The sequence below is a fragment of the Mycothermus thermophilus genome (assembly GCF_041956435.1).
Source record: "Mycothermus thermophilus strain CBS 625.91 unplaced genomic scaffold VTJ04scaffold_5, whole genome shotgun sequence".
NCBI classification, from domain to species: Eukaryota; Fungi; Ascomycota; class Sordariomycetes; order Sordariales; family Chaetomiaceae; genus Mycothermus; species Mycothermus thermophilus.
The window spans coordinates 1,214,304-1,241,508 of NW_027191431.1; the positions used below are offsets into that span (position 1 = coordinate 1,214,304).

General features: G+C 57.2%; 9 protein-coding genes and 1 non-coding gene across 10 annotated transcripts; 5 read left to right on the forward strand and 5 right to left on the reverse strand.

Moving 5' to 3' along the window:
• Positions 1–50: 50 nt before the first annotated feature.
• Positions 51–1,787, reverse strand: VTJ04DRAFT_7485 (uncharacterized protein; the record flags this gene model as incomplete). The annotated part of the gene is made up of 1 exon (XM_069365817.1): positions 51–1,787. The coding sequence occupies one exon, from the start codon at positions 1,785–1,787 to the stop codon at positions 51–53; it is 1,737 nt and encodes a 578-aa protein (XP_069216814.1).
• A 948-nt stretch (positions 1,788–2,735) lies between these two features.
• VTJ04DRAFT_7486 (uncharacterized protein) lies at positions 2,736–4,132 on the reverse strand (the record flags this gene model as incomplete). Its single annotated transcript, XM_069365818.1, has 2 exons — positions 2,736–3,734; positions 3,797–4,132. 2 exons carry the CDS (start codon positions 4,130–4,132, stop codon positions 2,736–2,738), a joined length of 1,335 nt encoding a protein of 444 aa, XP_069216815.1.
• Positions 4,133–6,139: 2,007 nt separating this feature from the next.
• On the forward strand, positions 6,140–9,100 carry VTJ04DRAFT_7487 (uncharacterized protein; the record flags this gene model as incomplete). Its single annotated transcript, XM_069365819.1, has 1 exon — positions 6,140–9,100. The coding sequence occupies one exon, from the start codon at positions 6,140–6,142 to the stop codon at positions 9,098–9,100; it is 2,961 nt and encodes a 986-aa protein (XP_069216816.1).
• A 923-nt stretch (positions 9,101–10,023) lies between these two features.
• On the forward strand, positions 10,024–10,118 carry VTJ04DRAFT_t98. The gene has a single exon. It is a non-coding gene; the product is annotated as a tRNA-Asn (tRNA).
• A 470-nt stretch (positions 10,119–10,588) lies between these two features.
• VTJ04DRAFT_7488 (uncharacterized protein) lies at positions 10,589–13,004 on the reverse strand (the record flags this gene model as incomplete). The annotated part of the gene is made up of 6 exons (XM_069365820.1): positions 10,589–10,869; positions 10,952–11,789; positions 11,846–12,036; positions 12,091–12,709; positions 12,784–12,837; positions 12,894–13,004. 6 exons carry the CDS (start codon positions 13,002–13,004, stop codon positions 10,589–10,591), a joined length of 2,094 nt encoding a protein of 697 aa, XP_069216817.1.
• Positions 13,005–14,373: 1,369 nt separating this feature from the next.
• VTJ04DRAFT_7489 (uncharacterized protein) lies at positions 14,374–14,685 on the forward strand (the record flags this gene model as incomplete). Its single annotated transcript, XM_069365821.1, has 1 exon — positions 14,374–14,685. The coding sequence occupies one exon, from the start codon at positions 14,374–14,376 to the stop codon at positions 14,683–14,685; it is 312 nt and encodes a 103-aa protein (XP_069216818.1).
• Positions 14,686–14,800: 115 nt separating this feature from the next.
• On the reverse strand, positions 14,801–16,040 carry VTJ04DRAFT_7490 (uncharacterized protein; the record flags this gene model as incomplete). The annotated part of the gene is made up of 3 exons (XM_069365823.1): positions 14,801–14,868; positions 14,937–15,929; positions 16,013–16,040. The coding sequence occupies 3 exons, from the start codon at positions 16,038–16,040 to the stop codon at positions 14,801–14,803; spliced, it is 1,089 nt and encodes a 362-aa protein (XP_069216819.1).
• Positions 16,041–17,478: 1,438 nt separating this feature from the next.
• VTJ04DRAFT_7491 (uncharacterized protein) lies at positions 17,479–18,678 on the forward strand (the record flags this gene model as incomplete). The annotated part of the gene is made up of 1 exon (XM_069365824.1): positions 17,479–18,678. The coding sequence occupies one exon, from the start codon at positions 17,479–17,481 to the stop codon at positions 18,676–18,678; it is 1,200 nt and encodes a 399-aa protein (XP_069216820.1).
• A 2,235-nt stretch (positions 18,679–20,913) lies between these two features.
• On the reverse strand, positions 20,914–22,614 carry VTJ04DRAFT_7492 (uncharacterized protein; the record flags this gene model as incomplete). Its single annotated transcript, XM_069365825.1, has 1 exon — positions 20,914–22,614. The coding sequence occupies one exon, from the start codon at positions 22,612–22,614 to the stop codon at positions 20,914–20,916; it is 1,701 nt and encodes a 566-aa protein (XP_069216821.1).
• A 3,660-nt stretch (positions 22,615–26,274) lies between these two features.
• VTJ04DRAFT_7493 (uncharacterized protein) lies at positions 26,275–26,907 on the forward strand (the record flags this gene model as incomplete). The annotated part of the gene is made up of 2 exons (XM_069365826.1): positions 26,275–26,499; positions 26,734–26,907. The coding sequence occupies 2 exons, from the start codon at positions 26,275–26,277 to the stop codon at positions 26,905–26,907; spliced, it is 399 nt and encodes a 132-aa protein (XP_069216822.1).
• Between the last annotated feature and the right edge of the window lie 298 nt (positions 26,908–27,205).

Below are 27,205 nucleotides of genomic sequence, written 5' to 3' on the forward strand. Positions count from 1 at the left end.
CCTTTCCATCCTGAATTGATAAACCCTTCCCATCCCATCCCGTCATCACCTCATACAAAGAACATCGACATCACCCCGCTCGGCGCAGGCCTAATATCCTCCAACAGCTCGCTCACCCTCTTCCTCCGTTCCTCCACCACCTTCTCCTCCGCCGCCCACCGATTCACCTCCTCCTCCTTCAACGCACTCCTCCCCGGCACAGACTTGCTCCACAACCCACTCAACCACCCAGCACCAGCACCCTGCTGCTGCTGCTTCTCAAGCGCCTTGCGCTTCGTTTCTTCTTCCCTTGCGAGCTTGCCCACCATGGCCCGCCAATTATCCAGCCCCGCGGCGAGGCACTCCTTGCACGTGACGCGCGCGGGGCTGTCGAGCGCGGCGTAGGCCGCCTGCGGGAGGTAGCGGAGCTGTTCCTCGGCTACGTCGACGGCGTCGCGCGTCCAGGCGAGGGCTTCCTCCTTTCCGCCTCCGCTGTTGGGATGTTTGGATTTAGAAGAGGGGGAAGAGGCAAGGGCGTACATGATCTCGCCGATGTGCAGGCCCAGGGCGGCTTGTTGGCAGGTGTTGAGGGGGTTGTTGCGAAGCGGCGGGGCGGTGCCGGGGGGTGGTGGCGGCGGGTACGGGGGTGGGGAGACGAAGGTGACGAGTTTGGACCAGGTGCTAGGTTTCTTGTTGGAGGGTTGGTTGTTGAGGGAGTCGGTGAGGGGGGTGGGAGAGGTGGTGGGGAGGTTGCGGCGGGCTTTGAGGAGAGACACGAGAATAGGGAGAGCGGCGTCGAGGTGGCCTTGGCGAGCGCGGAAAGTGGCGTACGCGGTGAGGGTGTTGAGGAGGTTCTCTGACGGCGGGCCGGCGGCGTCGTTGAGGACGTAGGTTTTCTTGTCGATGGGCTCGGCGGGGAAGTCGGGTCGCTCCGTGGCGGCGAGACGGACGGCGTCCTCGTAGACGATGCTGGCGGGCCCGGTGATGCCCTTGTACTCGAGCCAGGAGGCGTAGGCTAGGCCGGCCTCGATGCGCTGGCGGTTGGTGAAGCCCGGGGTGGACAGGATGCGCACGTATATGTCGTTGGGCGAGTCGAAGCGCGGCACGCAGTCCTCTTCCCGAGGGGCTCCCTTGAACCCTGGAGGGAGGGGCTTGGGGAAGGGATTGGACGGGCCGATCATGGTCCCTGGCGGGAAGCAAATATTCCTCGACTTGTCCAGCACCCAGCCTTCCATGTACTCGACCGCCTTGGCGTATCCCATGAGGGTTTGGAAATAGCCCCTCCGCCACTCCTCTGACTTGGCCGTCACATCCTTGGTCCCCGGTGGGTATTCGTGTCCTGCATCCTTCACACCCTTCCCGTCAATGTTGGGATCATGGAGCCGGTTCAAGGCCATCTCAAACCACCCAGCGACCTGCAGCCAGTCGGTGGGCTTGCCCGGGGGTGGTTCATAGCGAGCGCAGTTCCCGCCGCGGAAGTCCAGCCGGGTTTTGTAGGACCATTCGTGCGGGGTGGGATATCGGCGCTCGAGCTGCTCCTGGAATATGGCAACCCAGGAAGCGAAGAGAGCTATTCCGGCAATCCATACATAGCCCGTGTACTTAATGCCCGTCTTGATATCGTATTTGATCCTGGCGACGCGGTTGGTGGTGAGGTACCGGACGAGGCCGGCGTGAGTGGTGGAAACGGCGAGGAACGGAACACGCGGCCGGGGGCGGTAGTCAATGCGGGCCGCGGTGCTCTGGGTGAAGGCACGCGATGTCTTCAAGTGTCCGGCACGGCGGACGAGGAGCATTCGAGAGCGCATGGCGAGCTGGAGGAGGGGTTGCTGAGAAGTCAGACCATGGATAGGTATATGTTGCGAGTTCAGCACATTTGGACGCTTAGTGTCCCGTCGTAGGAATCACATCGCTTGAAGATGGGCGAGGCTGTGAGATGCCAAAGTCAATGGTCGTTTTGCCGCTCGAAAGCGGAGGGATGACGATATGGAAGTTCCAATGGAGGTCGCCGCTGGCACTTGATTCGACTTGATTGACGTCGAGAAAAGAATGCGCCGGCGCAGAGCTCGGCCTTGGCGCCCCGCACAAGGAGCTTGGGCCACCGGATCCACAATGCCAGGAGAGGCAAGTCTTGTCTTGGCACCGACGACCAACAACAGGTCTATAAGTAAGTCGAGGTGAGGTGAACATTGGGAAGAAAAATAACAAAATAACATCTCTGGTTGTTATGGACGGTTATGGATGGGTTTGAATAGATTGAAAAATGGCCAGAGAAGCTCGCTGTAGTTTATGGATAAGCAGAAAAAAAACCAAAGAAGACAAAAAGCTCACCGCCCAACCCTACAGTAGGGGTGGACGGCTACGAAAAACCCCAGTGGGATTTTTACTCCGGTACTTGCCTGGGCTCGAACCCAGGCGGTTCTGGTTACCACCTCCCCCACATACCACTCGACCACTTGATAGTCAAATAGGTGAGGGAGGTGGTCGAGAACAGGGCGCAACACGGGGGGCCATATACCCCGGAAGCCGAAACGTTTACACAGCCAGAGATGCCTGACGATGTGCAAGCATTGATGCCTCCAGCTTGAGGCAAACATGATGAGCAGCAGCAAAAGCAACACAGACCGACTTCGCACCTCGGCATCGTAGGGTCCTCTTCACCTTCAAAAAATGGCACAGCTTGTTCCAATTCTCACAGTCCTGGGTATGCCGTATGTAGGTGCACATCTCAACACCAACTCTCCTTCTTTCCCCCTTCATTTGCTCTGGGCCTGCACTAACCGCTGCAATGTCTCCTTCTGCAGAGCTCGCTGCTCATTCACCAATTCCCACAACTCCTCGTTTTGCTTCCGCAGCTCGGCATCTCCAGCCGACTCTCCACCGCCGGCAGGTTGATAAAACGCCGCGATGGCCGCCTCCATTGTCTCCTGCGGGAAGCCGGGCCCAGCGAGCAGCGCATCAAACTTCGCGGACCCAGCCATCGCCGGCAGCGGCTCAAACTGTCCCGCGAACGTGTACGATCTCTCAGCCTGGGACGGCTTGACGATGTTGACCGTTTTCGTGGGCCGCGCGGCCGGGAAAGGCGAGATGAAGACGATGTTGGTCACGGCGGCGTTGAGGTTAGCCAGCTCGACGGGGGACTTGTTTTCGGCGACGTCCCAGCGCAGGATCTGGCCGCGCGGGTGGCCCGTCAGCAGCATCGTGCCATCATAGGTCCAGGCCACGCACGATGCCGGGCCGGTGGTTTCGGGATGGGTGGTTCCGAACGGCGACGACGAGGCCTGCACCGCCGTCGCGGGGTCCTCGGACCCGGGTCCCAGCAACGGCTTCGGCCCGTACAGCTCCGCCACGTGAAGCGAGCCGTCCTCGCACGAGACGCAAAAGGCACGGGCAGCGGGTTCGAGAGAGACGCACAAGGGGGCGCTTGGGAAGAGGAGCGTTCGCAGGGCATCGCCGGTCTGGTAGTTCCAGATGATGCACGACTTGTCCTTGCTGGCCGACACGCAAAAGTTGGTGTCACTGCTGACACTGCTGCTGAGGGCCAGGCCGGTGATGGCCGCGCGGTGGTTGGATAAACTACGCAGCGGCTCGTACTCGGCGCCTGCAGGTGAGTCCAGCTCGAGGAGCTGGGCGAGGGACCACACGTGGATGTCGGAGTCGTCGGATCCTGTGAGGACATGGTGCGGCGTGGCAGCCACACATGATACGGCTTGAACGTGGCGGGCCGGGGTCGACACCAGTCGGCCGGTGCAGGTCTGGAATGCAATGTGAGTATCTTGGGCCAGTCATTGATCCTTAGCGACAAATCTAATCTCACCTCCCAGAGCATTAAGCGGCCCTCAGTCGTGCCTAAAACCAGGACGTCTCCTATCAAGGCTATGCAACGTATCCTCTCGGGAAACGCCACGAACGCCTCCTGGTTCCCGCGGAGCCGGGAATAGACGTGGACATACGCCTTGTCTTGCTGGGCGGCGAAGACATGGGCATCGCTGACGGCGACACAGTTGGGCGGGGCCGAGCTCTTCTTGAAGGTCGACTTGACCGCGTACGCGGGACTCAAGGTGTGACAATAGATTCCCACATCCTTGGCGATGGCCGTGTTGGAAGAAAGCGGTGGCCCGCAGATGGCCGAGACAAACTCTTCTGAGAGCATGGCTCCAAGGTGCAAGTTGGCTGTTGGCTCCAAACTACTAGCTGAGAACAGCAGCTGGCAGCTAGCTGCTATCTAAGCTGGCCGGCTTGCCCACCCGCTCACCTCACCTCTCCCTTGCGTTGTCGACACACCAAGATATCGACCCACCGCCCAATCACAAACGCAAGGTAGAGGCGGGACTCAAGTCTTTCGCTTTCGCTCTGGCTTCACGGTCACGGTTTTGGCGTGAAACGGACGCGTCGTGTCAAAAACAATAACCGGAGTCCGTGATAAACTTTCAAATTGGGGACAGCCAAAAGAGATCAGAGACCAGTTGCCAGTTTTCAGTCCCGTCAATATTCTGCAAGTGACAAAGTCGAGGCATCGATGTTTTCTTGAAAAAAACAATGGGCAATGTGGGGGGTTTTGCACGTTTTTCACCTTCCCTTTTCCTGAGGGACGTTGCTCGTGATTGGCCCGCCCGTGCGAGAGCTTGGACGTCCGGGTGGGTCTATCACGTCCCGGTCGATCTCAGCCGCAACTTCCGGGTTGGCAGGAGGGAGCGGGACTTCCCCGGGACCCGCTCCTCCTATGGCACATTTCGTTCCGGCCCTGCGGTGGAATCCAAAGCCGGTTTAGCTTCAACTGTCTCCTCACAACATTCTCTCAACACCCACGAGAAATTGTCCCTTGCGGACGATCCACAAGGCACCCTTCTCGAAATCCATCCCTCGCATCTTGGATTTTTCAAATCACGAATTCCCGAATACATGTGCAAACTTGTTGTTTCTTTTCGGCTGCCGTGCTTCCATCACAAGTCATAGTGCACCGCCATGCATATGAGGCGACAGTGTGTCATTTCTCAGTTTGGTGGCCATCTCACTATCACGGATCGGGATTTCGAAATGCAAAACCATCTCGACCTCGGGATTTGAATGGGACGCGGGCGCTAAGACGCCGTCCTGCGGTTCCCCGCAGCACATCCCTTCACTTCTCGGACACCAGCCAGCCTACCATCCGATCTGAAGGGAACAGTCCCTTGCAGCAGGATGAGGATGGACTGGCCATTGTTGCTTGGTCCCAAGCCTGACACACCGAGAACACAACCCCTTGCTGTTGAGGTATGACCTGGGACACGGTCCATATCTAAGTAACCCCGTGCTCTGGTGCCGCAAGATGCACCTATCCGCGGACCTGATCACTTGCGGCCTCAACACGAGAGCGCAAGCAAAGTGGTCCGGCCCGACAAGAGACGTGCCCCAAGCAGTCAGCGGAGGCTTGGAGCTGCTGTCGTGGCCTTCGAGCTCTACAAACCATCGGCAGACGCCAGCAGATAGCACCATGGCCGCCTCACCCAGACCCCGTAGCTCGCTGCATCATGCACCTCAACTTCCCTCCGCGATGTTGTGATCTCGCGTTTCTGTCAGACGTCAACCCGGATGTACGGCCAAACAGTTCTACTGTTGCCATTTCTCTCTGCCCTGTCTCGGCTCGGGTTTGCCCTCTCTCTCTCTCTCTCTCTGCGAGCAATCCTGCATTTGTGATGCCCGAGATGCGGACTCTTGGGTGCGGCCGCCCTCCCTTCCGCCGCCCAAAGACACTGACAAGTTGACGTACCACAGCATGGGAGACATTCGTGCCGCATGTTCGGCATCCCTGCTTGTGTCTCTACATGAGGCGTGCTCGTATGCCAGTCTTTAAACTGAAGATGGTGACATATACATGCGCCCTGTCCCTCTTCCCTTGTACCGCATTCCGGCCCTTCTTCTCTTCCAATGTCGTCCGTCCCAAGTTTATGACTCCGCTCCCACTTCCCATTTTTCCTTGTCATGTTTTCAAAGGGACTGTGGCCAGACTCTCTGTTACACCAGCTCGCGTGTTTTTCCTAGGACCCAACTCGTCCCGGGGAACTATCATTTTTTTTCTTGTTGGATGATCTGCGCAAGGAACACACGCCACGCTGAACGAACGGGAATGACAACCTTTTCTCCAGTCGTCTCCGGACCAGAGTCTGCTCGACCACCCACCATGGCCTCATCTGTGTATTCGTCTTCGTCGAGTGATGAGCTGAGGTGCGGCGAGCTCATTGTCGACTGCACCTTTCCCGAACTTCTTGCCAGCGACCTGGAGCGATCCAGAGATATCTTCCTCTCCAAAGCGATGACGGCCGGCTCGCCATGCGCAGGTCTTGCGGCGCCTGAGGCAAAGGGAATGCCCAGAATGATGGGCGGCCCCGAGGAACGCTCAATGCTCTCCAAGCAGCACTGGGTGGAGGTGGCCGAGGAACGCCATGGATACGAAAGCGATGGCCATCGACAAGTCAAAGACCCACCAATGCCATGTTCTGTCCATGAGCTGGCGGATGAGCCCTCATCGACCCGGAGCGGCCAGCAACCATCAGTTACCACAGAGGCCACGTCACTGTCGCCATGCGCCTCGTCACTCTTTTCACAGAGTGCTCCTCCGCCAGCCTCTCCCGCGCCGTCTCCGTGTTCCTCTAACCAAGATGGAAGTATGCATACGACCTGGTTCGAGGATGAACCCGAGTCTCCCCAAGAAGATTCTGAAAACTCCGTCTTTACAGCAAGAACTTCAGTTTCTGATCGACCAAAAGGGGTTCCGGAAGTTGACGACATGGGCGTCAGCTTCAACAATGCCCACTACGACTCTGGAGAGTCGACTGCTGACCAAAACTCAACAACCATGACGGCAGTTGCTTCCATGCCCTGGAGAGACCAGAGCACCCTCGCCTTACCGCTCGCCCCGGTGAGCCAGGTGAGCCGCGAAAAGCCACGCATCGTCGACATTCCACCACCACCAGGTGCGGGCGAGAATAAACCACACCTATCAAGTCCTGGATCCCTCAGCAGCCTGGAGCTTGCCCTCATGAAAGCCGGGATTCGCGAGCCATTCGCCCCGGCTCCCTCGGTCGGCAGGGCTCGACTGCAGACCCGAGTATCAAGTGAAGGGCGCCGGCCAGAGGAGCTGGGCACGGGCGTGTCCTTGCTGGAGACGGCTAACGGCCGTACTCTCATCGATGTAACCACAATCCCTCTGACAGAGGGGCATAAAGACCGGGCCGCGCACGCGTGCTTTGTGGAAGACGACAGCGAGTCCTCTGACAATGAAAAGCAATCAAGATTGAAGGTGTTGGAGGATGCTCATGCAGCGGCTCGAAAACCCTCGGTCATGGGGCTCCAGCGCAATGTCGACGCTCGTCCGAATACTCCGGCGCCCTCGCGTCTTTTGAGAAGCCGGCACCAACCCAATGCTCCGCCTCCCGGACTTCCGCTTCCTCCTGAGGTGGTCGAGTCCCTGCGGGTATCCATCTTGTGCTTCCCAGAAACGATGCTGCTGACTTCAAGCCTATCCATCGAAATCATCCGTGCCTATTCCAAGAAGCTCCGACGTGGGACGCCGCTCGACCGGCCGTTCCCAACCGCCGACTCCGAGATCGACTCCCTCATCTCCTCGGATTCCCACAAGCTCGAACGTCGGCCGTCGAGGCGGTGGGGCTGGCTCGGGCACGCTCGCCGCGGAAGCAACATGAATATCAAGCAGCAGGCGCACCAAGAGCCCTTGACCGCACGTCTAACAAAGTCGATGTCAGCGGCGAAGACCCTGAGGTTTCGCCAGTCCAGTGAAGATGGGTTTCGAGACTCGAGGCCTCCGCCTCTATGGGCGCCCATCTCCAACATTTTTCCTTTGGCACCGGCACGGCTCTGCGACGCTCTCTATGCTCATATTATCGCATACAACTACATATCCTTGCTGTGCACGTCAACTCCCGGCCCAAACAGCGAGTCGCTGGGGGGTGAGACACCCCAAGTCTCGAACCCAGCGCACCACCGCCAGCCAAAGCATCAGCTTCACAACAACCAACTCTCTTCCTCAAATTTGGCGTTAGCACGCGGGATGTTCCCAAGAAAAGACCACCAGGAAGACTGGGAAATCGAGGATCAAATCACAAACAAGCCTCTTCCTAAGAGACCAGACACCCCCCTACGGGTTCCAGCAAAAGCCGCCATGGTGCTCGGCATGGACATGGACGGATCTTTCCCTCCCAATAACCGATCATCCCTAGAGAACCAGTATCAAAAGCACCAACAGCAGCAACAGCCAGACCACAAAAGCCCCAACAAACTCCAACGGCTCCTTGGCGCCAAAAACAAGTCAACCCATCCGCATCCCCCCCATCGGCGGAACAGCTCCTCCATCTCTGTAACTCCTCCAACTCTCCTCATGACAACTAACAACACAAACACCATCATCACCAACCCCCCCGCTGCGCTTCACTCATTCTCCCTCGCGCCAACACCCCTCTCGCCTCCATCCCGGCCCGCAACACCACTGCCAACCTCCATATTCTCCACCACCACCACCCTCAGCAAACATGCCCAGCAAGGCCGGACCACCCTTTCCGGCTCAAACTACCGGGCCAGCGCGGACGATTCCAACAACAGCGTCACCACCGCCACCACTAGTAACAGCAGCGGTAACAATAACAGCAGCAACAGCAACAGCACCATCGCCGAAACCAACACCACCACCACTACCACACCCTCCACACCCTCTCCTTCCTTATCGTCATTGCCACAACTCCCCCGCGAATACCACCACCTCCTAACAGGCCTTCGGCGGTGCATCGCCCTCCTCCTCGACGCGGCGGTCACCTCCATGACCGCTACCACCGCCACTCCAGCCGTTACCAGATACAAAAACGAGGAAGATACAGAGGACGGCGGGTCGATGATGGGTTTGTTCCTTCTCTCCTCTCTTCGCGGAAGCCAGGAAGACGATGATGAGCAGCAGGGGAGTGGGTTGTTTGCCTTGGGCTTGGGTGGTAGTAGACAGGTGGATGGTGATGGTGGTGGTGGTGGTGGTAGTGGCGAGCAGCAGGAGCAGGAGGTGATAGAGCTGCCGACGCTGGTGAGGGCGCTTTGTGAGGTTGTTAGGGCTGCGGAGGAGAGGGGGGTGGATGGGGTGTAGCTCTCTCTCTCTATCTATCTACCAAGGTATGTATGTACCTACATATCTAGCGAGATGGGAGGAGGGGAGAAAGGGAGAGATGGATGTGGTGATTTTCTTGCGTTGGGTTGGTTTCAGATACCTACCTCAGGGAGCTTTGTTTTGTCTTTGGTGGTTACGGCGGTGATTTGAGCTTCATGTGTGGTTTTTATCGTCTTGTAATATAGCTACCGAAGTATCTTTGCTACCTACGAGTAGGTCTCGGCTGGGTGGTTGGGTTGCTGGTGTATGTTCTTTTCCATGGCTTTCGCTTTTTGTTAGGAAACCTCGAATTGCTTGACAAACGGTAGGAGATTTGGCGGAGGCGTAATGGAATGGCGATTGGTGGGTTGGATGGAAACCGGGCTTATATCTTTCATCCTTCGCAGTATCTTTGCTCTCACATGATTCGACCTACAGGGAGTTGAAGCCATGAGTTGAAGTTTAACAGGCACATTTCTTGGTCCAAAGAGTCTGACAACTCCGAATATTTCTCTGTTCGTGCTTTCCTCAAGTTCATTTTCCCAGTTGATCAATCTCAATATCATCCCTGCTCCTTAGATGTGTCACTGCTAGGTAGATGTCCGTCCACACCCGTTCTGCATATCGCCGGCGACACGCCGAAGGCGAGGCTAAAGATGCATGTATGTATGATGCACACCCAACAAAGGCTACCTCGTACTCCGTACCGAGGAACCTAACAAAGACTTGAATCAATCAATCAAGCAGATTAAGCCACAACAATCAAACCATCTTTCCTATTGTTTGATTCCCTCCCCTTCTCTCGATCCCTCCCCCAATGTCACCCAAAACGACTCCAGACACTGCAAATTCCCAGACTGCGATGCTGATAATCTCTCGCCCGGTCCACCCAGGCATCGTCCAATCGGGACACCCAGGTCGCATCCTCCATGGCGCAATTGGCTAGCGCGTCTGACTGTTACCCTCCAAAAAAGGGACTGCAATCAGGAGGTTGGAAGTTCGAGCCTTCCTGGAGGAGCTTTTTTTGGCCTTCCCGACTTTTTTTTTTTGCACTTGGAGATTTATGTTCAGGTTGATCACTTTTTGTCGAGAAGCCCAAAACTGGGGGTTGGAAAAAAATATTTTTGTACATCCAAGGTAGCGAGTTATGAACTGGAATGTGGTGGTGGTTTGCAGTCCACGCTTGAACCAAACTCAAACTGACCTCCACAGACTTGTGGACTCCGAAGACTGATGATCCGCTCTTTCATCCTCTCCACGAATGCTCAAACCAAGCCCAACTCCAACAGCGCCTGCTACTGCTACTTAAACAAGAAACCCTGACAGAGCAAGACACAACTCACATGCCCGAGAATCCTTCGCCATTTTCTCTCAGCTTTCTTCAGGGGGACTTTAAACCCAAAATTCATTTTGCTCCTCCATTGAACACCTTCCTCCATTATGCATACAACCTCCCGACCATCACCATCCACCAACCCGTCACATCATTCAATCATCATCATCAAAAATCTGGTACGTATTCTGCAAAATGGTATCCACCACCCTGACCTGCCACCCGGCGTCCGAGATGTTGGACCCGGGCGCGGTGCCCATGAGCGTGGGGCCGAACACGATGGCCAGGTTCTGGCTGCTCATGCGGTTGGACGACGAGTTCTCGATGACGCGGTGCAGGTGCAGCGTTAGGGCCCGGAGGGTGGCGTAGTTGGGGTCGGGCAGGTTGTTGATGATGGCGTGCAGCGAGTCGCGGCGGACAATGTCGTCTTCGTGTTCTGCGGCAAGGGGGAACAAGTCAGTTCTGCGCACATACACAACCGTCAAACGATGTCAGAGGTTAGGAAGAGAGAAACGTACTAGCTGCCTCGATAAACGCCGAGTAATTCTCCCTCGTCATGAGCGGGTCGGGCAGGTCGCGGAAGAACTGCTTGAGCAAGCCCGCCACGCTGTTGACGTCGTGGAAGAAGTTCTCGGGGTTGCGGAAGTCGAGGTTGCCCGACGACGAATCCGTGTCGAACAGGTTCTTGAGCTTATTCACGTGCGGCAGCGACCCAGAAAGCCGGTAAATGCCTTCCACGTGCAGCCCAAACAGGTCCACGGCCTGGATGCACTGGTACACCACCATGGGCACCGCCAGGCCGTCGCGCTCATACAGCTTCATCAGGTCGACGCCAAACACGGGCCGCGACGGGGCCAGCGGGCCTGGTCCTAGGGTTGGTGCCGGCGCTGGTCCCGCCGGGGCCGAACTCTGCGGCGGTGGTGGCGCATAAGATGCTGGTTGGGGACCCTGCGATGGGGCCGTTTGGAACGGCAACGCGCCCAGCTGTGGCGGACCCTGCGATGTCGCGGGCGTAAACCGGGAAGTGGAGGCTTGCGGTTGATGTTGCGGACTCGGACCCCGGAACGGTGGTTGGTTGGCAGTCCCGCCTTGGTTCACGGCACTACCGTGACTGTAGCTGCGTTCATGCTGTGGTTGAGATGGTGGCCGCGGAGGTCCGCCCAGCAGGGGTAGGGAGCCCAGGCTCTGGTTGTAGCTATGCCCGGAAGGAGGTTGTGCTGGTGGCGATGATTCCGAGAATGTGTTGGAGCGGGAGTTAGAGGAGAAGATGGTGGGTGGTGGAGGCTGTTGTTGGGCAGGTGGTTGTTGCGGCGGCTGCGGTAAGGCCGCCGTCGACCGGTTTGCTGCGTCAAGAAGCTGCGCATCGCATGTTAGGTTGCAGGATTCACCCAAAAGCCAGGGGAAAGGCATACCTGATTCCGCTCGTACTTGGGCGGGCCTGTCCTCGGCGGTAGCCTCAGGTGCTGGCCGACAAGATAGTCGTTCAGATCCTTCTCGTTGTCGATGGAAAGCACCGTCTCACGCAGGCTCCGGGCCTCGGGAGTTTGCTTGAGCGGACTGAGACTCAGGCCGTTGCTCAGAACCAGTTTTTCGTTGAAAGAGGCTGCGCACCCGTGTTAGCATCCCTCTCGCCAGATCCACCGGAACGACAACATACCAAACTTCTGCATCTGCAGCGCCAACCCCGAGTCGCATTCCCTCACAATATCCTGAAGAGCCTGAACCGTCTCAGGCCGAGTCTTCGTCTCCAACTCGGCCCTCTCCGCAGACGCAGCCTGGACCTTGCCCTGGTAGTCCTGGTCTGCTGCCTGGGTTTTCCGCAGCAGGTCCTCCTCGTGGGCCGCGCCCGTCTTGTGACCCTTGAAACCGAACATCTTGCCGCCTTGGCGGCCCGTGGTGTCTCCGGTGCGAGCGCGGTCGTACTCCTCGGCAAGGCCGTCGTACTTTGCCTTGGACTTGCGCATAGCAGCTTCGAGCTCGGCGACGCGCTGCTCGGCCGCCAGACCGCTCTGCTTCCAGCCCTTGCGCGACTTGTCGGCGATGGCGACCAGCTCGGAAAGGTCCTCTGCCATTTGCTGTAAGGACATGGCGAACTGGAGGCCGTTGTCGGCCATGCGCTCGTGGACCAGCATCATCTCCTCGTAGGCACGGCCAAAGGTGCCGCCGCGATGTTCAGGCCGGGACATGTTCTCCTGGGACGCTCGGCAGAGCTTCTTGAGCGAGTTGGCATGTTCGTCTTCGAGAATCGAGCGTTTCTTGAGGAACTGGGCGAATTCCTGTTGTGGGAGGGAGGAGAGGTTAGCGGGGGGATTGGAGAAATCGGGAGATTCTCGAAAGCTGGCTGGCTTGCCTTTGCTGACGCAATGCTCTGTTTGAGGCGGTTGAGCATCACCGGGATGCCGATCTGGAGAAACGGTTAGCAGGGCCACACACAGGCAATGCAAATGGCGGACTGCGTACTTCTGATGATAGAACCTCTTGTACCTGGGTTCGGATCTCGTCGTCGGCAGAGGATACTGGTTGAGCAGCGGCCTGGGTTGGCGCGGGCGGCGCCGTTTCTGCGGTCGCCATGGCGCAGGACTGTCAAACGGCCAGCGTTGATGTAGATCAGAGTCGTCAAATAGTGCGAGGTTCGACGGCAAGCTGGAGGGCTGGCAAGAGTCGGTTTGGACAAAAGGGAATGTGTGGAAGTTTGTGGTTGAGCGTTGATGTTCGACACAAAAGAGGCGTTGCGGTCGTTGGAGTTACACGGGCTCGGGTAACCGTTCAGTTAGCTCAGGTACGTTAGCGCAGCCAAATTGGGAACGTGGGGACGCGCGGCGAGGGGCGAAGGATGAAGAAGGAGGGGGGACTCTGCACCCTGTCAGGCACGGGAAGGAACTTCTAGACTTCCAATTCAACACACTTGAAAACCCGGAACTTGGAACTGTTCAGAACAAAACGCACCTCAGAAACCCCAGGTCCAGAAAGTTGCGTTTCCGTCTGCAGCAATCCCATCTCATTTCAGCCGACCCTCGACAAACAACTCCAGCTCCTTGCACCGTCGATCTCCATGACCTCGGTCCCTGCTGCCGGACAATCTCTCTCCCTCCAAACGAACGACTGACGAACTGGTCAAAACATTCATCAATGATGGCATAACCCCCGCAAGAGTTTCAACCACGCATTGCGTTGCAGGACACATGCACCACTCATCATCACTCTGTCCTCCTCAAACCTAACAAGGGGCCACACTAGCTACCGCCCATACACTACGGAGTACAGACAATGACCGGGATATCTCATCCAAATTCCCATCCCCTCGCCAAAGAGACCAAGCGGATTTTGTTTGGCTCCCGTGGCCGGCCGCTTCCGTATCCCGGTTTTAGATGGCCACCCTGGATGTCGATCAGGCGCTCGCGTCAGCTTTTGACAGGCGAAGCTTGGCGGGCTACAGAGGAGCTAACGGGCGGTTGTGGACGGGAACCCCGCCAAAAATCCCATCGTGCTCAAGGGCCAGGGGCAAGCTTTTGGAGGTTAAAGCTTCACATGAGATGAAAGGCTTCCCGTCCCGTCAGAACTCCCTCGGCTTGTTGACAGTTCGGTTCCCATCACGTTCTGGACCCTAATGCCATCCCGCTCTAAATCTTAACTAACGTTACGGAGTATGTACGCATATGGTCAGCAACCTAGCTCAAACCATTCTCCCATCCTCACTTCATCCTCTGCCCCGTTTGTGACAGAACGAGAACAATCCAACTGTCATGAGCAAGCCTACACCAAGGAGGAAACGTCTAGGTGTGTACGACATCAACAACACGTCTGACTCAAACACCAATCTCAGCTGTCTGAATTGGGACTTTTTTTTTATATCTGTGTGGACGACGGCATTAAACCAGACTCAAGACACCTAAGACACATAAATCCATATGCGGCCGAACAGGTCTTCAGCTGTCTCATAATGTTCTCCGTACCAGCTTTTCTGACTACTGGTTCGGCCATAACTCCCTGTCCAACCTCTCTCCCTCTGCCACCCAAGAAACTTAGTTCTTCATCAGGTTGCACGAGAACGATGTATGTGCAACAGACATATGTAAACCCCAGACGTGACAGCCAGTCAAAATTATGCCGTAGAGACAACTTCATCGGCCGAGTGCATCCGCTTCCATGTTGCGTCCCACGTTGCCTCCACCAGTACTTTTTTCTGGTCATCGTCGCACGTGTTGGATATACCCAGCCAGACACGAGCATAAGGGAACGGGCCCTGAGGTGATCTTGGGTATATACTCGCTGTATTATGGCAACCGTTATACACTGAAATACTACAAACTCTTCCGCTCGCCTACCCCTGACATTGTTTTTTTTGTGGAATGCTCCCGCTCTTGGGATTAGATGAGACCCTTCAGGATGGCGGCCTCGGCATTGAGGATGGAAGAGCCGGCCGCGCCGATGACGGCTGTGTGTTCCCTGGTTAGCACTGTGACAAGCGGAAATAAACGGCGGGAACCGGGTGGTGCCACTCACTGTTATGGCTCAGGGCCACAAACTTGATATCAAAAATGCCGCTCTCATCCTCCCTCACGCGGCCCACGCTGACGGTATACCCGTTGGACAGGTCCCGGTCCAACCTGGGCTGCGGACGGTCGGGCTCGTCAAAGACCTTAATCGGCGGGTTCGGCGCCGACGGGCATCCGAGCTTCTGGGCCTCCGACACGTACTCCCTCAGAGCCTCGCGGACCTGCTCGGCCGTCGGGGGCGGGCGGTTGACGAAGCGCAGCGACACGCAGGCCGTGTGGCCGTCCAGGACGGGGACGCGGTTGCAGGCGGCCGAGACGCGCAGGTCGGAGCGCAGGGTGAAGGCGGTGGCGTCGCTGTTGACGCCGCCGAGGATCTTTTGCGCCTCCCACTCGAGCTTGTCCTCCTCGCCCGAGATGAAGGGGACGATGTTGTCGAGGATGTCCATGCTGCTGACGCCCGGGTAGCCGGCACCCGAGACGGCCTGCATGGTGACGACCGACACGGTGTCGATGGGGCCGAAGCGGGCCTGGATGGCGGCGAAGGGGATGACGAGGCCGATGACGGCGCAGTTGCTGTTGCAGACGAGGAAGCCCTTGTTGAGGTTGTGGGTTTTGCGCTGGTGCGGGATCAGCGCGAAGTGGTCGAGGTTGACGGTGGGCACGACGAGGGGTACGAGCGGATCGCGGCGGTAGTTTTTGGCGTTGCTGAAGACGGCAATGTCGGCCAGCTGGAACTCCTTTTCAATGTCACCGGCCACGTCGGCGTCTAGGCCGCTGAAGACGATGTCGCAGTCGGCGAACTCGCTGGCGCGGCACTCGCGCACGACGAGGTCGGCCACCTCGGGCTTCATGGGCTTCGCCTGCTTCCAGCGCACGGCATCGCGGTATTTCTTGCCAGCAGACCGTGACGAGGCGCCGAGGGCCACGAGACGGAGGGACGGGTGTTCTTGGAGGAGGAGGATGAAGCGCTGGCCCACCGAGCCGGTGCAGCCGAGGACGCCTGGGGGAAATGGGTATTAGAACATCGTCAAGGGAGGCAGGGGAGTATTACATGGAGGGGCAGTCAATGAAACTTGAACATACCGACGTTCCTTGGAGGCAATTGAGTCATTGTGTGTGTGCGAGTGCGATTGTTTGTGCTGGCTCACTGGAAGGGGTTGTCTGAGCAAATCGTCCAGGGGGAGTATTTATTCCAATTCCAATGAGTCAAAGGTCTCCCGATGATGCTCCGGCGCGTCTACGGTTTTGCACTTTTTTTCCTTGCCTCCGGGCGAGGAAAGCGTCCGATTGCCCCGCCATGCCCCGCAACCGGAGCCGTGCTCCGTGGGGTCGCCCGCCGTGACATGACAATCTCCACCTCATGGCGAGATCCACTGTTGAGGGGCAGGAGCGAGGGGCCAGGCAAGGGTCAGGGTAGGGAGAAGACCGGGACAGCGTCGTAGGGCTGGAAGTGTAAGTGGACAGACAGAACAAAGAGTTGGGCTGGAGTTAACCATGACCGTTATCTTTTGATGTTCGAGACAGACAACCGAAACTCGACTCAGCCGAGTCCAACCCGGCCGTTCGGTTAACTCTCAACGCCCAAGCCGACAAACCAACAAACCGTCCCTCCTCCCATCGCCAAGACAGCCACTGTTACGCAGGACCAACTGCTCTGTCCTTCTCGATCCCAGCCTTGGACAAGTCGGTGAAGCCAAGGTAATGAAAACGAGTATCATGAGACCATGTGCCCATAGTCGACAAAGGGCCATCCCGTCTTCTTCGAGTTACACGCCAACATGCCACACAACACGAGCACACACGTATTACACTTACAACCTACGTACCAACACTTGGGCGTGTGTTTTGTGCCTATCATGTCGTGGAGACGTGGATACCGAGAACGTAGCATTCAGGTGTCCACCCTACACGCTAGGTTACGGAGCAGATGTTCTCGCCAACCTAGACCGCGGTGACGTTCCCGCTCGGCCCAAGGCTTGAGTTGGGCTTGCATTTGACCCCAAATCTCAGGTTTGACAGGGGCTGATCAGCCTTCAAAAAGCGCCCTGTCCTCGGCCAGATTTGTTCTTGATAACTTGTGGTCCTCTCTATGACTTCCAGGTTGTTCTCGTTGAAACTCTGAACTGCCTTTCAACGTCGATTTCTTAAAATCGCCAGTCCCTTGAGAAGCCGCCCAACAACTTCCGTATCAGATCATAAACACGCGGTTGGCGTTGTGACGTTCCAGTAGGTAGTGGCAGAATGATGTGAATCCCTAGAACTCCCAAATCACCTTGCCCTCGACGGCATTTCAAGCTCCGGCAACTTGTTGCCTGAGGATATAACCTCAATTCATCTCACTGGATACATCAATTGATGCCGGAAGGGAGTGCTTGAGTTGTGCGGCATCGCAAACAGGAATCGCCGGTGCTCGACCGACCACCCCTCCTTGACCTTCACATCTCACAATCTTCTCACTACCTCGTCTCCCTCATACACGCCCCGTCGACCATCTTCATCAAACAACATCCTCCCAACCTCACGCTAACCCCTCCCAGAAACCACCCACCATGTCTGTTCCTACCGCCGACGACCCGTTCAGCGCGGTGCGCTTCACCCACCTCTCCGGCCCCGTCGACCTCTCCAAGCCCTACGACCCGTCCACCCTAGCCGGCAAAACCATCGTCATCACGGGCGGCGCGTCCGGCTTCGGCGCCGCCTTCGCCCGGCACTGGGCCGCCCACGGCGCCAACCTCATCCTCGGCGACGTCAACGACGCCCTGGGCGAATCCCTCGTCGCCGAGCTGCGCTCCTCCCCGACCACCAAGCCGGACCAGCTCATCGCCTACCAGCACTGCGACGTGACCTCGTGGGCCGAGCAAGTCTCGCTCTTCCGCTTCGCCGTCTCCGCCTCCCCGACCAAGGGCATCGACTGCGTCGTCGCGGGCGCGGGCATCGTCGAAAACGGCGACCCCTCTTCGGGCACCTTCGACAACCCGCTCAACCTCGATTCATCCGATGGTTCCTCCATCCCTCCCCCTCCGAGGCTCAAAGTCCTCGCCGTCAACCTCACGGGAGTCATGTACACCGTCCACCTCGCGCTGCACTACCTGACCCAAAACCTCTCCGCCAACCCCACCACCGGCGACGGGCACATCATCCTCATCTCCTCCATCGCCGGCATCCTCCCCCTCCCGGGTCAAACCGAGTACACCGTCTCCAAGCACGCCGTTATGGGCCTATTCCGCGCGCTGCGCGGCACCGCCGGCGTCCTCGGTCCAATTCCCTCCAACAAATCCGCTCCCCCCGTCCGCGTCAACGTTCTCTGCCCTTACTTCGTCCAAACCCCCCTCCTCACCCCAGCCGGGCGCGCGCTTCTCTCCGGCCAGCCGCTCGGCGAGCTGCAAGACGTGGTCGACGCCGCCACGCGCCTCGCCGCCGACAAGACCATCCGCGGCAGGGCGCTGGCCATCGGCCCGCGGATGCGGGTCGTGGACGTGCCCGTGGAGGAGGCCGAGGTGGTGGGAGATGAAGGAGGACATGGTGGGTATGCTGAGACGATTCGGATCGTGGAGGGTCAGCCGCCGGTGGAAGGTCAGAAGGAGAGGGTCCAGGGGATTTGGGAGATTTACGGGCAGGATTATTACCGCGTCGAGACTTTCTTGTGGAGGTATTTGGCCATGATGAATCTGGTGAGGGGATTGAGGGGGTGGGTTGGCGTGGTGAAGGATTTGTTAGGATTTTTGGGGTTTGGGGCGCGGAGGAAGTAAATGATGATCTGAAAGAAGGCTTGGGGCTGCGTCGTGTTACTTGTGGAGGGGATTGTGTGTATAGAGCCGAAAATGCGGTCAGATTGAGAGAAAGGGCGGCAATCATGTTTGTTTTCATCAAGCACAAATAATGACTGTGCATTGTTGCGTATTTCTTTCATATCTTCGAATCGTGAACTTGGACTCCTAATGTATCAACCGTATTTGACCATCACGAGATCCCGCCAATTCTACTACCTGACATAACAAGAGACACATCGAAGAAACCCCAGGGAGCCACCGTGTAGAAATAAGAGAAAATTCATTCCTTCGTTATTTATTCTTTACCATTTATAAGTAAATAAAGAACCACAAATGACAGGTCTAATCCCCAAGATGTGATCTCCCGGAACTAGCCAGACCAGAGAAGGACAGGACAGAATGAAATGGCGAATTTACACCGGAGTGTGTCCGTCCCTCCGACAATCCGTCTAACATCCCGCCGTCCCAGGTTGTACAAAATGTCCCGCCGTTTTTCAAAGATCGTGAATGGGTGGGGGTAGGTGCTTGCTTCTTTCAAAAACCCAACGGCGGCAGAGACCACGCGGAGGAGATAGCCCACCACATATGGCCCATAGAAAACTAAAATAGACCGGAAGAGACAGGAACACAAAGAGGGAGATATGAAGAAAACAAAAAAACAAAAAAACAACCCCGACTCCTCCCTCCCTCTCCATGACAGGTAAATAAACCCCGACAAAACATCCACCACATGCGTCCCACCCAGGAAAAAAAAGCAACCCAGCAACAAATCAACCCAACGCAGAGCTCCACGTCCCAGAGGTATCGTAACGTTAATTCCTGATCCGTTGAACCCTTTTATGGCAAAACCCAACAACCAGCCCGCACCAACAACCGCCCCCATGCCCATGATATTCATGCCAAAAAACGAACGATGCGCTAAACCGGCAGAAACGCCGGCCCAGCAAAGAACTAGTCACCCGTGGAGGGCGCCGACAAGAGAAGAGAAACCCGCCAGAACGCTGAGCTCCGCGTGTCAACGACCCTCCTGGTCGCCGAGGAGTGAGGGTAAGATTTGGCGCTGCTGGACTCCCAAGCTCAGGCGCTCAAGCCGATGCTGGCGGAAAAAAAAAAAATGACAACCTCGAAAACCCCAGACCCAAGTGCAAGCAATGACTATGCAGTCCCGAATCCCAATGGTGTGCGTGTGTGCGTGCGTGTAATGTGCCCGTTCGGAGCGCCAGTGGTGATTGTGTATCGATTCATCCCATCCCATGCCTTTCCATGCGGTATATCAGATTTGCGAGTATAGTGTGTTTAGTACCGTTTCCGTGATGCGTGAGAGCCCGTATGTTTGATGAAGACTTTGTTCCGAGTTGTCTTGAGTCCGCTCATATTCGTTGCGCATTAAGTAGAGGAGGATCGGGGATCCGAGGCCGGTGCCGAAGGCTGCTGCTCTCTGTCCTCGCATGTATCGTGATACGTCGAAAAGACAGGGTTCCAACTCTTTAGGCATGCTCGTCGTGCGCGACCTCATGATAATGAATACAACCCCCTCTCATGGACCAGTCCAGCCCATGGTCAGGTGTCGGAAAACCCATGCCGCTATCTTCCCAGAACTCCCATGAAACCTCGTATACCCGGAAAACAAAAGTGACGCCTTTCGTTGCCATGATGCTCGCCTCGGGTATCTCATGAAGTGAACGATGTCAAATCCGTAGCGGCGTCATGAGCCCGAAATGATTTCCCCATTTTTTACCCTCTTCCACATGAAGACCTGCGCCCTTGTTGCCATGACGTTTATGTGCGTAAAAAACCAGAACATGGTTCCCGAGTTTGTCCCAAGAAAACCAAAGTGTACTCTCCCCCAACGCCCTGAGAGAGATCCAAAGCCCAATCTAGCAAAATCCCCTGACCAACCGCGAACCCGACCAGGCGGCTGACCAATGCACCAACCCAAACCGAACAACAAATCAAACATCGTGACCCCAGGGAATCATTGCGAAAGGGACATGAACTCCTCATCCCAAACCCGACAAAAGACCACAAAGGAACGAGAGCATGACGCCATGGGCAGATCCCAGTTCACCAACGAACTGAGAATGCTGACGCAAAACATGCACCACGCGCTTCGGACAAACAAAAATGCCAAAAAATGGAAAAAGGGAAAAAAAAAAATAGACAAAAAGCCAAAACTCCGTCAGTGATGAGAGGGCAAAAGGCCGTCTGGCAAGATTACCGGCCCATCATATAAGCGGGGTATGAGGAAGCAGCCCCGGCCGTCATGTAACCATTGTACATGCCGCTCCAAGGATTCATGGCAGCGCCGGGCCCGGTGGACGAACCGTACATGCCAGCCATCCCATTAACGCCGTTGAGACCATTCATACCATTAAGGTTGCCGCCAAGGCCAGGAGGCGGGCCCGGGAAGGCGGCAGCCCGGCTGGCAGGAGGAGCCAATCCGGGCGGCGGGCCGCTTGCCGTGGTGAATCCCGAGGTATTACCATGCACTGCGTTCATGGGGTTTTGGGGGTTCTGGTTGGACCGCACGCCAAGAGGATTCTTAGAGAAGCTCAGACGGATGCCACCCTTGGTGCTGTTGTGGAGAGGCTGGCCATAGAGCTCTTTCAAAGCCCGAGTCGCCGCCGTGATGTCCTCAAACTCGACGAAGCACATAGGCCCGTTTTGCTTGGTCCGGAAGCAAAGACGCTTGTATCCGCGCTGCTTTGAAAACATGGCCTTGAGCTCCTCCTCACTCGTGTCAGCTGGTAGGTTGCCGACGTAGAGAGTGTTGCACGGCGGGTTCTGATCGGCGGGGTTGGCAGGAGGATAGTGGTGGATACGGGATGGCATGGGCGGAGGAGCGTAGGGGGCAGCCGGGCCAGCCATAGTGGTGGGCGACATGGTGGTCTTGGACAAGTTGCTCAGGGAAGGCGAGGGCGTGTGAGCATAATATGGCATAGGAGTCGGGACCGAGGAAGGGCCCGGGTTGGTGTTCAAGGACAGATTGGCCAGGCGGTTGATTGGCAGCTGGGGAGCTGTCTGACGACGCTGAAGGCCGTTTTCAGCGAACCCCACGGGGTCCTTGAGGAGCTCCTTGGTCTCGTCGTCGTCCACGGCGGCGATGAGGGTCTTGCTCGTAACCTGGGTGCCGTTCGCGAGGCGGTTGCCGATGGGAGACTGCGGCCCAAAGATGTCCTGGAACGACGAGCCCGTGTCCTGAGAGGCCCGCTCTCCATATGCGCCGTTCAGTGGTGGCGAAACCTTGTCAAGGGACTGGAATGTGCCGTTGAATCGCGACGTGGGCCTGGACGACAAGGTCGACGGGCCCGTTGTGACGGTCCCGTTCGATGCGCTGGGAAGAATGGCGTCGCCAGGGAACGCGCTCAGAGCCGTCGGGCTAGAGTTTCCCAGAATCTCGACGATCAGCTCCGCATCGTTGGAGATGTTGGACTTGCCATGCAGGATGTTCTTGGCCTCCTGAGCGCCAGCCGGGGTCTTGAACTTGAGAATGGCGGCCCGGAAGCCCTTGTCGGGAGACTGCTCCGGGGGAAGGACCTCAACATCGACGAGGTCCTCAGAGAAAACGAGCATAAGACGCAGCGACTCCTCCGACGTGTTCAAAGGAAGGTTGCGAATGCGCGCCGACGAGAGGGTAGGCGGTGTCGTGGAGGCCGGAGTTCCGATAGGCTTCTTGGCGTCGCGATCAAACGAGCCGTTGGCCGTGGCGACGGTGGACGCAAACGACGCCTGCGACGTCGCGACGGGCCGAAAGGCGGCGCCCGAGGAGACATAGGATCGAATAGTCATGCTGGGTGGTGTCGCGGCCGTCGTGGTGGCAGGGAACGGACTGGCGCGACTGGTCGGCAGCGTGGCGAGGGCGCTGTTGGAGGTCGCGCCTGACGGCGAGACGGATGTATCGAGACTCCCTGTCATGCCTTGCGACCTAGGCAGGACCGCGACGCAACGCAGCAAAAAGTTGGACAGTCCAAGCTGACGACAGTAGGCGCGCCGAAGGAGAGATGCGAAGTGGGCACGCGTGCAGGGTTACGGGTTGCGCGAGCGACGAGTGGTGGAGAAGCTGTCAGGCACGGAGACAGGAAAGTAAATGCGCTGCGATGCGAGGCGAGGCGAGGCGTGCGAATGACGGGGTTTTCTGTCAAGTTGCCTGTGAGTTTCTGCTCGAGGTGGTGGTTTTTTTATCTTTCTCGGCTTGGACTTGGTGACGCGAAAACCGCCTCAGTCCGACGATGAGCAGGGGAAAAATTATTGAAAATGGCCGCGCCGAGGGGCGTGTGCAATAAAGACAGTGAGCGGGATAGGGCAAGTTTGCAGCAGGTACAGATTGTTGCGGCTGCTACAAGCAACGAAGGTCTGAGGGGAACAGCGGAAGGGAGAAAAAAGTTGGGGTTCGAGGGGGAACGGCGGCAGAAAGATTTGGGTGGGCGGCCGTGGAATGAATGAGGGACTTGGAGAAGAGGAATGGACGACGACAAGAGATGGAGGGGGGGAGAAGAGGTTTGTGCAGCGCGCCAGTGCAGCAAAGGGAAAAAGGCAAAGCTGTGACAAGCTGAGCGAGCCGAGAATGACGGGCAGAGAGACAGAGACGGAAGAGCGAGCAACAGCTTGCAAAGCCCCAAGCCGCAAGCCTGGGGTGTCCTTGGGATCCTCGTCGCAATCGACAATGGAAGCAGGAACGGCGCGGGCTCGTCATCGATGGGCCAGCGGCGGCGAGACAGTGTGGATACGGTATGTAAGGTACCGTACCGCTGGTCGTATCAATTCCAGTAGACGATACCAGACCTGCGTTCCAGCGCCCGTTTCGCTGTTTTGGGGTGGTGATGGAGTGAATGGAAGTGAAAGAGTCGAGATGGGCCTGGAAACTTGATGCGCCCTGGGAAATGGTACGGTACACGGCGCGCGACGAGGGTGCCCGCAGTTTGGGGCCCCTCCCCCCAGACTTCGCAGACTTGGCTCTCCGGCCAGATCCCGACCGCTGCAGCCGACTTTTTCGCTTGATCGACGGTCGAAACGCAGGCAAAATGCAGATGATGATGAAGACAAGGAACCACTGACCTTTGAGACGGTGGTGTTGAAGACTCGACCGTGGAGCCGTGGGGTGCGCAGCGCTCTCTCTGCTTCACGTTTCTTGTTGCGAGGGTGGCTTGTTTCTTGCTGCGGCCGAGTGTGGTTTGGCGTGGAACTGGTGAAAGATAAAGGAAGCATGCGCAGAGGAGAAGCCCTTGGACACATGGCTGGGTGTGTGTCACGCTCTCTTATATAACACACAGTGTCAATTACAGTGTGGACAGCCATCTCGCGCCATTCTAACATCCATCTGATATCCGTCTCTGTGTCGAGGCCAGAGTCTGGCTTCTCGATGATGCAAAAGAACTGGACCAAATACACAGATCTGATTCTTCAAGCTTGGATAATTATTGCCATGTGGAATCATCACCATCCAAGCATTCAATGTCAGCGCAAAAAACTTGTGGCTCTCGGAGTGTGGCCACCTTTATTTTCCAAGCTCAGGCACGATTCGCACAGTACGCACGCTTGCGCTGCAGAAAATTCCAACTGATAACTGCCTACGAGGACAGCGCGGTCAACGAAGGCAGGCACAATCTCCAGGGTCTCGATGAGGACAGTTTCAATAAAATGAAGCCTTCCATCGATCTTTCTTTTCCTCAAAAACAACAATTTCGCAGTCCACTAGATTCCATCCCTTGGAGCTTGGGTCAAGAGGTGAGTGAGGTGTTTGCTCTTCCCAGATTTCCCAGACCTGAGGTGAGGGTTGTGGCGCGTATCTTACGGCAAGGCGCACGTCAGTTTCAACGAAGGCGGAACTGCCGTGCGGCAGGCTCCGCGCCGTCCAGGCACTTGCAACGCCAGGAGATGGCCAAGGGCAAGGAAGGATGGAAAAGGTGTGGGAGTGGAGTCCAGCTCGCAAGGCGGCCGGCGCTAGTCCGGACTTGGCGTTTATGTGGGTCACTGGAGCCCCGGAATGGGAGGGGCCAATGGCGAAATCTGGAGAGCGGGGCATTTCCCCAACAGTGTCCATCTTATCGACGCACGTTGCCAGGCCCCTTGCTCGTTCATTCCCTTGTCTGGGCTGAGGCTTTCCTTGCTCAACAAACCCACAGCTGTTCTTTCGTCGTTGACAGAAAAAGCTTGTTTTCTTCGAGTCCAACCACATGATCCCGAAGGAAAAAAAGTAACAGACAAAAAAAGTACCATCTGGAACACAATGGCCAACACAAAGAGCCCAGTTCGGGGTTTATGCAGGCCAAATGAGCAGGAAGCTCACCGGTTGGGACTGGCGCAACCCTCCATCGAGGCAAAGGATCGGGTCTGGACGGGCGAGGGCACAACTTCACCCGGACGCCCACCAAATGTAACGCTGCATGGGGGGCTTGGGTTTGGGTTCCCGTCTGCATCTCGTCCGTCTCGTCGAAGCCGAAGCACCACCACCATCCGCCCGTCAGACACCCCTGTTCGTGTTTCTGATCAACCTGTGCGGCCCTGTGCCTCGCCCACCGGGTTGCGTTCCAGACAAAAAAGATTTTTGGCTCCGTGACGAGCAGGCCCCCCAGCCAATCTCGCAGCCTTCCCTACAGCTCAGGAAGCTCTTGGCACCGCGCGGACACACCCCTGGTGGCCTGAGGTGAAGGGAATGGACGAGCGCGATGCGATACGGAGGGACATATTTCCCGATGATAACCACAGGGGAGAGGGCGCTCCGTTTGGGCTCGTCGAGGGCGGGGGCCAGAATGATAGAGACCTTGAGGACCTTGAGAAGCGGAAGGTGGTGTGCTCGAAGGCTCGCCAGGCAGACCGGTGAATGGTCTGCTACGGACGAAGGACTCTGGATGCACCAACCATCTGCCCACCACCTCGCCCTCTATCTTTTGTACCACCATCATCGCCAGCAGGTGCAGAAGCTGGGAACGAATGTGGGAAAGCAAGAGGGGAGGGGAGGAAACACCACCTACACTCGCCAGGTCGCATCTGGCGCCAGAGATAGGGGTGGCCTGCGAGCACAAGCCATTGGCTCTGTCGACAGAACACCTGCAAGCCCCGGAAGCACGAATGGCTTCTTTTCATGGTGCCGAGGCTGCTGGACAGGCCGCGGCCGAGGAGGACACGCAGCAACATGGAATCCGACGCTGATTGACGACGCGGCTTTCTGAGACGACGCCCGTGTCGCGATCCCCGGCCCCGCCGTCCGGCCTGCGCTTGTCAAATCCCGCAGTTTTGGATGCTGGGTCTGCAGGGGAATTGAGTGACTTTCCAGGCGCATAGCGCTGATCGACAACGCCGACGCCAAACATCCGACCTGCGGCGAGCCTAAGCCCGGAAGGAAGGAATCTAGAAACTTTGGTGAAGGTCCTGTCAGGAGTACTATAAGCTGGTGATGTGACACTTGACAACCGAAGATACGACGGACGAGCCGGGACTCGAGGTTCAATCGGCTCGGGACGTCAAGAGGCTCGAAAAGGTTTGTCATTGACTAATAATCAGCCTTGCCCCTCCACCCCGCCCCCGCCTTGCAAACGATCGAGATACCGACCTGGATGGCTACAAGACCCATCCGGGATGCTGTTCCGCAAGAACAACGTGGTCATCCAGAAAGTCTACGCATCACATTGGTTATCAGGCACGAAAAAGCACCACCATAACACCACTCCCTTGGCTACGACGCTTCCATGCAACGGCGAAGAAGGATCGCTGGATCCGAACGGAGGCCGGAATGGAAGGACCGGCCACATGAGGAAGAGCCGCCAGAAGCCAAACATTCTGGGCGCAGCAAACATTAAGCTGGTTAGCGGATTTCAGAGACAAACTGATATGTTCGGCACCCTTCCGGATGGACGCTCTGAAACAAGATCCGGGTTGAAGGATCCGTTTTGCAATTCTTCCCTCCAATTCAATCCCCCACCATCCATCCCCTTTCCGTCCAAGAGAAACAACATCTGTTTTGCGTTACAATCGGTTGGTGCTCTCATCTTTCGCACCGCCCAACTCTCCCAATCCTTACCTTACTTCACACGACAGACTTGCCACCGACCAAAATATGCAAAGTATCTTGCCGTGCTCGACAGACAGTTGCACAAAGGGAGTCGAGCCTCTCCCTTCCCCTCCCCCGCGCGTGCGACCTGCTCGAGGATATGGAAGCTGTCCAAGGCACACAGCCGCACCCCTCAGCTTCAGATTGTCGGCGGATCGTGACGGGGCGCGTGGGACAGTCCGTGTGCGCCTGTCACCCGCGCTGGTGAACGAGGCGCACGGCTGCAGTGAACTCAGATCGCCGGCGTGCTGCCTGACGGCCTGGGACGGGATAGCCGACTCTTCGGCTGGTCACGCGCTTGCAAACTCCGTGGGGTACGCCCGGCCAGCCAGCTCAGGGAGCAATCTATCGCACACAGTTGCCTGTCTCTCATGCTCGACATGAACCAGCAAAGAGCTCAAGAGGTCTAGGTCCTTTTCCAGAAAGTCGGCAATCCTCTGTATCTCTCCGGCCGAGCCC